This window comes from Echinops telfairi, unplaced genomic scaffold (genome assembly GCF_000313985.2).
Source record: "Echinops telfairi isolate 266 unplaced genomic scaffold, ASM31398v2 ScPeMD7_7424;HRSCAF=8462, whole genome shotgun sequence".
In the NCBI taxonomy this organism is placed as follows: domain Eukaryota; kingdom Metazoa; phylum Chordata; class Mammalia; order Afrosoricida; family Tenrecidae; genus Echinops; species Echinops telfairi.
The window spans coordinates 81542097-81553074 of record NW_022111324.1 but is presented as its reverse complement, the minus strand read 5'-3'; the positions used below and the strand labels follow the sequence as shown (position 1 = coordinate 81553074).

General features: G+C 36.1%; 1 protein-coding gene across 4 annotated transcripts in view; it reads right to left on the bottom strand.

The window, feature by feature from the left end:
• Positions 1 to 10978, bottom strand: part of CDC42BPA (CDC42 binding protein kinase alpha) — a 303883-nt gene that overhangs the window by 99595 nt on the left and 193310 nt on the right. For all 4 annotated transcript variants that reach the window (XM_045297994.1, XM_030887740.2, XM_004699965.3 and 1 more), the window contains 2 exons: positions 10209 to 10456; positions 1067 to 1172 (listed from right to left, as the gene is read on the bottom strand). In XM_045297994.1, coding sequence (XP_045153929.1) covers positions 1067 to 1172; positions 10209 to 10456 — 354 coding nt within the window. The remainder of the gene's footprint in view (positions 1 to 1066; positions 1173 to 10208; positions 10457 to 10978) is intronic.

The following is a 10978-nucleotide window of genomic DNA, read 5'->3' as shown; positions in this document are numbered from 1 at the left end:
TAGCATAGTGTGCAAACGTCCACCAAAAACACAATAAAATATTAGTTTTTCCAAACTGAAATAAAAATATCTTATCAATAAAAAAAAAAAAAAAAAGACCAGGCTCACTGGTCAGAATGGTGAAACCACTGAGACGAGGCCCTTAGTTCCCCTGCAGGTATGGAACTGAACTCACCCTCAGCACATAATAAACAAGACCATAAGGGGAACAATAATACTAGTGAGGTATGCACTTACGTAGAATAGTCAGCTATTTTGTGATAAAAAAAGTAGCATTTATGCATGGACAAAATTCACGAGGCTTAGGAAGAGAGGAATGAAAACAGGGAATACAAAGAAGAAGTGGGGTAAGTGATGTTACATTGTGCAGAGGGCAATCAGGTATGAAACAAAATTTGATTGAACTGTTGAACGGAAAACTGATCTTCTCTGTAAATTTTTACTCAATACACAATAAAGGTTAAAAATAAAAACCAAAACAACAACCTCTGGTTAATATTAGGAGTTTTACAGCTGTATATTAAGAATTGGCAACAATGGCAGTTTGAAAAATCTGGCACTAAGTGGAAAGAAATACCGTATTTGAAAATTTGCTCATAAATTTGGCTAATTATAAGTTTAGTCATTGGTTCTCCTTTTATTCAAATTACAGTTCAAGCTGAATTGGTATCTGACAGATACCAGTGGTATCTTTCTACTATTAGCTGGTGCCCATGATAAATATGCCATTACAGTTGTCACAATTCCGCCACAGTTAGCCTTCTCTTGCCAAGTGCCAGCCACTCTAATTTCAATTTTACTGAACTTAGAAAGTCATGACAGAATATGTAATGAGCATGAGAGAAGAATAAGAAAAGATAAGAAGTAAAACACATGTTCTATAAAATAAATGGGATAGAGTTAAGATGAGATAAGCAAAACTCTATTTCCCAAAAATCTTAGTAAGCACTATTAAGTACAAGTAATTTTAGTAAGAACTATTAAACCAAAAATGTACATTAATTATAAGAGTAGACTCACAATTCCTCTAGTAGCATAAGCTCAATTAATATAAAGATTGAATTACCTTATCAAGCTCACTTGTCAGCTTTTTATTTTCTTCAGTTAGTAACACTTTTTCTCGTTCATACTGTTGCTTGAACTCATTTTCAAATTCTTCCCTTTCACTTTGACTAACACAATTCAAACAAAAGGAAAATAATTAATAAAAGTTAACAGAAACTTGAAAGAAATTATTTTTGCAATCACTATTATGCAATAAGTAGGAGCCCTGATGGCACAATGGTTAAGCATTTGGCTGCTAAAGGTTGTTGTTTTGAACCCTTTCAGCGGTTCTGCTGAATTTATTCACATAAAGCTTGCAGAAAGCACATTATTATGGATCAGTCCGACTTCGTCCTCTGCGTTCCTGTGGGTCGGACTGGACGGGAACCTCACCCAGCAACAGCAACAACGAGATGTCAGGCGGAGTTTCTGGAGCACCAGTCACATACAATCAATATGACAGGTGGCTGGTCAGCATGATGCAATGACCTGGAAAACAGGTCATCATGCTACTGCTGCTTCATGCACTCATTCATTTACGACATGTTTATTGAATCCTATAATATTCCAAAGAATTGTTCTAGGCACTAAGGGCAGGTCCTGATCTTATAGATTACACATTCCAGTAGATGGAGACAGACGGGAAAAGGAACACAAGTAAATGAAGTAACTTGTGATAATAATTTTACAAAGAAAGTGAAATATGGTATTGTCTTAGACCCGATCTAGGAGAAGGTGGCTAATTTAGAGAGTATACCCAGAGAAGGCTTCCTCAAGGTTAATGAAATAAGCTATTTAAATAAAGACAATAATTGCTACTTGTTTCACATTCCTTGTGTTTTAGCTAAAGATATGTTATTCTGAGACCAAGTTAGGAACTTTGTGTATTTGCAGCACAGTATTCCCAGAAAACACAAAATATTGGGTCTGTTTTTAAAGATTGCACCAGTCACTCACTTCCTACTAATATGATTTAAAAGGTTATTGTTGCAAACTTGTTGTTCATAGTTAGAAGTTAATTTATATCTGAATTTAAATATTTAAAAATATTTTTCAAAATAATCTCAATTTTATAAAATACAAGAATAATATAAAGAATTCCTGTACATTTTCAGCAGTTGTAAACATTTTATACATTTGCTCCATCACCCTCTCTTTATATATATCTATTATCATTAGTCTTTCTGAATGAGAAGAAGTTGTAGATATGATGCCCAATTATTCTTGAATATTTTACTCTATATTTCTGAGTCAAGGACACCTTTTGATACAACCAGTATACTTCCAAATCACAAAAATAATTTCTAGAATATCTAAATTCATGAACTCAATTCAAGTTTTGCCAATTGCCACCATTTAATAGACATGTTTCCTTAAGTTCCTTTGATCAAAATAGTTCCATAGGCGTCCCTACCTGTAATGCCTTTAGCAGTTTTAAAGAGTACAGGTCTTTAAAAAGTACAACATGACTCTCAATCTGTGTTGACCCAACTTTTACTACTAGAATTACGCAATCCATTCTTGGCTGGAATAAAGAGCACGTATGCTCTTCTCATTGCATCACATTGAGAGGTGCATTACAGGGACTTGTACAACACTGACACAATCTCTTATGCTAATAGAAAGATGTGACTAGGAATGAGAGGGCTCCCGAGGAAAGGTTAACCTCTGAAATAGTTGAGGCCATGGACTTGAGTCCTCATATTCTACTGAACCTTCTTTGCAGCCTTATTCTATTCTATCCTTGCTTCCTACACAGTAAAGACCTTCCTTTGTATAAAATCTTTCATTAATTTCATGGAGTAGTTGCTTCCAAGCAGGTATGCTAATGCCAATTGTTGTCAGTACTGCCCAGTCACCTGCCATTATCTGCAGGTGGCGATCCCTGCTGAGGCCAGGGCATATAAAGAAGCGTTGAACCTAGCATTCCAGTTCATATATGCACAGGTTTATTCCAAACAGAATGTCAGTGGCACCTGTAGGCAAGTTCTCCTGTAATGTACTTGTCTTAGTCTCAATAAGATGTCTTCAAAAATAAGATCCAAATAAAACAGTGACTTGCAAGAGGATCTAAGGCAGAGAGATCAATCAGTTCAGAAAGTTATGTCAACTTTATTTTTGGATGCCAAAGTGATAATCTTGATAGCATTTTTTGAAGGACATAGGACAATCACGGGGACTTACTGTGAAGAAGTTTTAAGAAAACTGAAAGCTACATTGGTCAGAAAAGATTTTTGGTTTCAAGCCATCCGCTTGGATGACAAAGAAGCAAATCACAGCATACTGAACATACACACATAGTCTGGGACATAGAGAAAACTCAGATGCTATTAATTAAATAAATGAAAAAATGATTCACACAATAAACAAACTGGCCTTTCAATTTTAAGTTTCACTTTGTGTTTTCTGAATCTCCTTTGATAATTTAATAGAAAATTGATACATCCAGGATCAGACATTACAAGTGATTGCTAAATGACTATTATTCTTCTACTATAATTATAGTGCCTTAACAGGATTGGATTCTTTGAATGGGTAGTTCCTGTTTGCTCACGGATGCTGTGCTAATACTGATATAAACACGACAATCTTAGAAAAAATATACACAGTGGCTCCCAACATTTTCATTATCAATTACCCCTTTAACTTTCTTTCCCTTATACAAATCTACTTTTAAAAGAGAACTTATAAATTATATTTAATAATAAAAATTAGTTTGCAAAAATAAATAATAAAACTAAGTGAACATCAATAGACTCCAAATCATGCTTTTCAATGTAGAGTATCTAAAGCGAATATAAGAAATGCTGTACTAAAAGAGCTAAACAGAAAATGTCAAAGGGCAACTGGACAACACAAACTATTATAATGAAATATGCCAAGACCCTCAGTTAGCAAGACAAAAGGGAAGAATATGTTCAGCATACCTCAAATAGCAAGAACTGAAGAAAAAGTTCAAGCCTCAAATTGCAATAGTGAAGGATTCTATGGGTTAAATATTGGACAACACAGGAACTATCAGAAAATGAAAAGAATACAGTCACTGTACCAAAAAGAATTGGTTGACATTCAATCATTTCAGGAAGTAGCATATAATCAAGAGCTGATGGTATTGAAGAAGGAAGTACAAACTGTACTGAAGGGATTAGTTAAAAGGCTTCAGGAATTGGTAAAATACCAATTGAAAAATTTTAACAAACTGATGCAGCAATGTAAACACTCACTAGTGTATGCCAAGGAATTTAGAAGACAGCTACTTTGCCAATTAGATATGAATATGTTTGGATATATGGGCACAATATGGATATATTTGTGCCCAATCTAAAGAAACGTGACTGTGCTAGTTACATAATCTGTTGTCAATTTGAGACTATTATGAGTGAAGGGGTGGACGTTAGCCTGTCAATCAGGTCACAGCTTGATGACCGCATTTGGAAGCACTAAGGAGATACATAGCTTGCTGGAGGTGGCGACACACATTCACTCCCTGCAAGACATTCCTGTTGAGAAGATACATGGAACTACGCTATAGCCCTGGAGCTGAAGGAGGCACATGGAGATACCTGCCAGCGCTGAGATGTTTCCACTGCCACTGGATCCACAAGACTTTCCACCCACTGGCCTGTGATCTTCCTGCATTCAGTGTCATTTGCATGTGTTGTGTGAGTCTGAAGAGGAATTTATAGATTGGTATCGGACATATGGGCTAATATTGGATTTATGGACTTGATCTGGACTGGTCTGGGATGTTTTCTCAATAATCAATTGCTCTTATATATAAAGCTCTTTCTTATACACATGAGTGTTCATGAATTTGTTTCTCTAGTCAACCCAGACTAACACAGTGCAAAAATTATCTAACAGTACCATTAATATTGTTAGATACAAGCAAAATTTTTCTGAAGATAATTTAAAAATTACAACAACAGGACATTAACAGGAAACTGCCAGAAATTTAAGCCAGATTCAGAAGAGGATATGGGATGAGCGATATCATGGCTGATGTTAAATGGATCTTGGTAAGCAGAGAAAACCAGAAAGATGTTTCTTGTATTTTATTGACTATGCAAAGGCATTAAACTGTGTGGATCAAAACAAACTGTAAATAACTTTGAGAAGAAATGGGATTCCAGAACACATACTTGTGCCCATTCAGAACCTGTACATGGACCAAGAGGCAGTCGTTTGAACAGAACAAGGGAATATTGCTTGGCTTAAAATCAAGCAACTGCAAGGCTGTATGCTTTCGCCATACTTATTCAAGCTGTATGATGAGCAAATAACTGAAGAAACCGGACTATATGAAGAAGAAAGTGGCATCAGGATTTGAGGAAGACTCATTAAACATTTTCAATATGCAGGTGATACAACCTTGCTTGCTGAAAGTAAGGAGGACTGGAGCCACTTGCTAATGATCTGAGTCTGCATTATCTACTAAGGATTGCAGATCAATGCAAAGAAAACAAAAACCTGCCAAACTAGACCAATAAAGAACATCATGAGAAAGGGAGAAAAGACAGAAGTTGTCAAGGATTCACTTACTTAGCTTTACAATCAATCCTTATGGCAGCCGTAGTTAAGACTTTACCGTGTATACTCATGTATGAGCCATTTTCCAGCATATTTCTAATCCAGTTTTTGTGGTAAAATTAGGTGCCTCAGCTAATACTCAGGTTGGCTTGTACTCGAATATATACGCTAAATGGCACATTGCATTGGGCAAATTTGTCGCAAGAAATCATTTGAGGACTAAGCTGAGCCACATGCATGCAAAAGCTGGACACTAGAGAAAAACTGATGTATCTATACAATGTTGACTATTCCCTTCCTCTTGAAAGCAATGCTGTCTTGCCTTGGCTGCAGAGACACACTACATTCTCCTGATTTTCAGTCTATAACTCTGGCTAATTGTCACCTGCTTCGTGAACTCTTACCTTGCTCATAAATATCAATACTTCTCAATATTCTGTCTCAAGTGCTGTGTTCATCTCTCCTTTCACTACACCTTTGTTTAAATTACCTTGTAGGCTGAGAACTTTTGAATCTACATTTGAGAGTTTGCTGGGCTTCAGACTGCTCGCTTGATAACACTATAAGGAAGTCTCCAAGTAACTACGGCCAACTCAAAAGGAAAGCTAAACATATGAACAGAACCCCACCTTCCATCCTAGCTACCTTCACCTGTAAGCTGTGCCTAAACACTATGTTTTCTTCTACTCTACTCTCCTACTGTATGTAAAAAACAAAGAATTGGGGAAGGCACTTGTGTAAATACATTTCTCTAGCCAGTCTCTCCATTTTTTTCTGAATTACTTATCAAGTGATTTCTATAAAATTACAAGCATGTTGATATTTCTCCCATTCAAAACAAAAACAAGATTTTAAAAATACTTTCTCCTCCAGCTACCACTCCATTTCACTGCTTACCTTAACAACATTATTGTTAGGGGCCCTCAAGTAGATTCCAACTCATTACCCGGTGAATAACATAACAAAACACCTCCCAGCCCTGTACTACCCTAAAAACGATTGTTACTTTTGAGCCCATTGTTGCATACACTATGTCAATCCAACTAGTTGAGGGTCTTTCTCTATTTTGCGGGCCCTCTACTTTACTAAGTATGATGTCTTTTTCCTAAGACTAGTCTCTTCTGATAATATGTACAAACTACATTGAGATGAATTTTATGATCCTTACTTCTACGGAGAATTCTGGCTGTATCTCTTCCAAGACAAGTTTGTGTGTTCTTCTGCCAGCCCATGTACTTTCAATATTTGTGCCAACACCATAATGCAAATGTATCTATTCTTGTTTGGTCTTTCTTCTTCTTTCAATTCCACATGTCTATGAGGTGATTAAAAACACCCTGACTTGGGTCAGGCTTATCTCACGTTAGTCCTCTCAGAGACATGCTTGCTCTTCAACACTTTCACAAGGTTGTATGTAGCAGATCTGTTCAATGTAATACAGCATTTGATTTTTGATTACAGTCTCCTGAGTGTTGACTGTGAACTCAAGTAAAGTAAAACCCTTGATTTTCCGTTTATCAGGATGTCTATTCTTCCATTTGTGAGGATTTGTTTTCTTTACATTAGAAACAAGGTAGTGTATCCTGCATATCACCAGTAGTTAATAAGCCTTCCAACAATCCTAATGTTATATTCTTCTTCACATAGTCTAACTTCTTAGATTATTAGCTCAGCATATAGACTGAGTATGGTGAAATGGTTCAACCTTGATGCACATGGTTTCTGATTTTAAACCATGTAGTATTCCCTTGTTCTGCTTGAATGACTGCCTCTTAGTCTATATATCGGTTTCACAATTAAGTGTTCTGGGATTCCCGTTCTTCTCACTATTATTTATAGTTTGATAGAATCAAACTATATTGTTGTTTACATTGTCAATAAAATACAACTAAACATCTCTCTGGTATCCTCTGCTTTCCAAGATCCATGTGACAGCAGCAATGATATCCCTTCTGCAATGTCCTTCTTTGAAGTTGGCTTAAATTTCTGGCAGCTCCTTGTGGATATACTGTTGCCATGGTTGTAAATGATCTTCAGCTACATTTTACTTGAATATGCTATTACTTATTTTATTGGATTTTTTTTTTCATTCCCATTGGGTCACCTTTCTTTAGAATGAGCACAAATATCGATCTTTTTCAGTCAGGTGGCCAGGTAGCTGTCTTCCAAATTTCTTGGCACAGACTAGTGAGTGTTTCCATTGCTGCATCTGATTGCCGAAAATTTTCAATTGGTGTTTTGCCAACTCCTGGAGCCTTCTTTTTCATGAATGCCTTCATTACACCTTGGACTTCTTCCCTCAGTAAACCACTCCAAATAGTTTTGCCTATGATCTCTGTCTGCAATTGCTCTCCTACAATTCTCTCGTCATCTTGCTTTGGGGTGTTTTGATTCTACTATTTCATTCAAATTCTTCTTATAAACGTCACCAATGTCACTCATACCATGAATCTCAATGATCAGTATTTATCTTATTGATTCACACTCTATATTACTGTATTAGATTTGCTATACTTTCTTCACTTGGCTGTTAGACCAGCAAATAAGCCTGTTTGCTTCCTTATCATTTGTAATGATTTTTATCCATTTGGTTAGTTCTATCACCCAACTTGTAAAGATTGGATTTTCTTGTTATCTATATGCATTTATTAAGTGATCTCCAATTGTCCCACAGCTTTACATCCTTTGTGAAAGCTAAACACTCCCAGGGTTTTACATCCAGCTCTTTAAAAAGTCAAGGCTTGTCTAAACTACTGTCTACTTCATATTGCCCAATTGGATGTCTCAAACAGAAATGTTTGCAGTCTTCCTTTATAAATGGTAATTATATTCTCCCAATTGCTTAGGTCAAAATCTTTGATTCTTTCCTATCATGTACACCCCATATCCAGTCCATCAGCAAACTGCATTATTTTTACATTCAAGAAATATCAGAATTAGAACATTTCTTTCTACTACACTTTATACAATCACCTTAAGCCCAAGCCATGATTCTCATGCACCTAGATTATTTTAAAATCCTTATAAGTGGTTTCATTGCTTTTGCTCTTATGTAAAATTAGACTACTCTCAACCTACCATTCAGAATAATTCTGTTAGAACGTAAGTCAGAACTTGGCACTTTTGTGTTCAAAATCCTTCAACATTCCTTTTCCAATGGTTTTACTCAGAATAAATGCCCATTTCTTAGCTGACTTTGAATATAAATCCTTATCTGATTTTATCTGTTATCTGAGCTTCCCACTCTGCTTTAAGCAAACTAACCTATCATTTTTTGAACACTTATTCTTCTGTTTCTTTGCATGCATCTGTATAGGTATACCTCCTCACTTTCTGTAGTCTTTACTGAGAAGTCATCTTGGTACACTCTACCCAGTTTCTCCTATATACAATTTAATACCCACACCCATGCTTCATTAGCTCCCACTCATCCCGTTTTATTGTTTGGCACTCATAATTTTCTAACATGTGCTGTCCTTTACTTATTTTGTTTACTGTCTTTCACCATAACCCACAGAAAGCTCCATAAATATAGAGATTTTTCAAATAATTATTCACTCACAGTAATATTCTAGATGTCTATAACAGTCCCTAGTATACAGGTTTTAAATTTTTTCTTCTTGAATGAATAAATGTGCCCAAATCAATAAACTTAAGCTTCCAATCTAAGTCAAGAATGACAATAATGTACATTCAGTTGCCTGAATTCTAGAAAGCTGAGAATCACTAATATTTTCTCCTGTTCCTTCATTTCTCACATGTGACCATTACGTTCTTTACATTCTGTTTTCTTAGTAAATTAAAAACTCACTGCCACTAAGTTAGTGTGACCTGTAGGAAACAACACAACTGCCCCATTGGGTTTGGAAGGCTGTAAGTCATTATGATGCAGACTATCATGTCTTTCTAATTGTTGGATTTGAATCACTGACCTTTCAGTTAGTAGCTGAGACCTTTAATCATGGCATCAACACAGGGCTTGTCTTCTCAGGTCTCTGGAATCTATTGACCTTTCTAACTTTACTACCACTACTGGAGGTCTATATAACTCATATCACACAGAACTCCTCTCTCCTGCATTTTCCTTCTACTACATTCTCTACACAGTAATAAGAGTGATCTTCTATATATAAAATCATAATTTTCTTCACTGTCCTCAGGATTGAGTCCAATTCCTTATATTCCATGATCTTGGCTCTACCAGTTTAATTTCTCACCATTTCAATCTTACTTTTTATGCTGCAAGCATAGTGAACAGGTCTCATTTTCTCAATGTGCCTTTTCTTTCCCTTCTTTAGGCTTTTGCACACTTTGCTACTCTTCCTCAGAGACTTGAGTTATGTCTTCCTTTATTCCTGTATTTTGGCTTAGAAACAGTTTTCTTCAGGAAGCCCACAGCTACCTAATTTATCTTTTGGGTCTCTTCTATATATACTCCTAAAATTATTTGCCTTCCTATCATAATAATTTGCCTCCTTGTCATAATAAAATTGCTTTATAATCTCCTATTTACTAATATTGACTTTGGTCTTCTTGCTGGCTGAGATGTGTTTTACTTTCTAAGTATCTCCAGTACCTTACACATAACGGGTACTCATAAGTATGAAATGTTTATGAAACAGCTTTATTCTTACCTCTCTCTCCTGGTCTTTTCCAATTTGTCTTTCAAAACCATAATTTCTTTGTTCAAAGCAAGTTGCTGACCTTCTGAATCATGCAGTTCTTTCTTCAGATTTTTCATTTCATTTGCATGCATTCCTTCTCTTTTAGATAATTCTTCTTCATAAAATACGCTTTTCTTTTCCAAATCAGTCTTTAGTTTGTTTATCTCTTGCTGATGCTGTATGCTACAGACTCCTGGTGAATAAGTAATTTGTTTTTGCTAAAGAAGTAAAAACAAAATATTAGTTCATCTTCAACTGTAATAACATATTAAATAATAATTCAAGACTATAAAAGGACTGTTCACATAACTAATATTTTTGTGTATTATCATACAATATTCTTTCTATATTAAAGCTATTAACCTTTAGCTGTCATATACTACAAGAATTTTTCTTTATGATTTGCTTTTTTTTTTTTTTTCCAAGGGTCACTGATGTTTATTTTGCAAACAAAACCACTGCCTGTTGACACCTTGGGATGCCACTGGGACACTTGGTGGGAAGCTTGAGAGAAGGGTGAGGAGTTGGGCTGTCACAGGATCACAAAGCTGGGGTTTCCAACAGGCGTCCAGATGGTCTGGCTTGGCTGAGGGGGCAGCTCTAATGAAGCGGCGAGAACAACGACAGGCTCGGGGGAGGGGCTACCAGAGGTCTGCCTGCCCAGCTTATTTGGCGAGGGGATTTCTGAACTTCTGGCCAGCAAACTTGGCCTTGCTGCCCAGCTCCTCTTCAATTCTGAG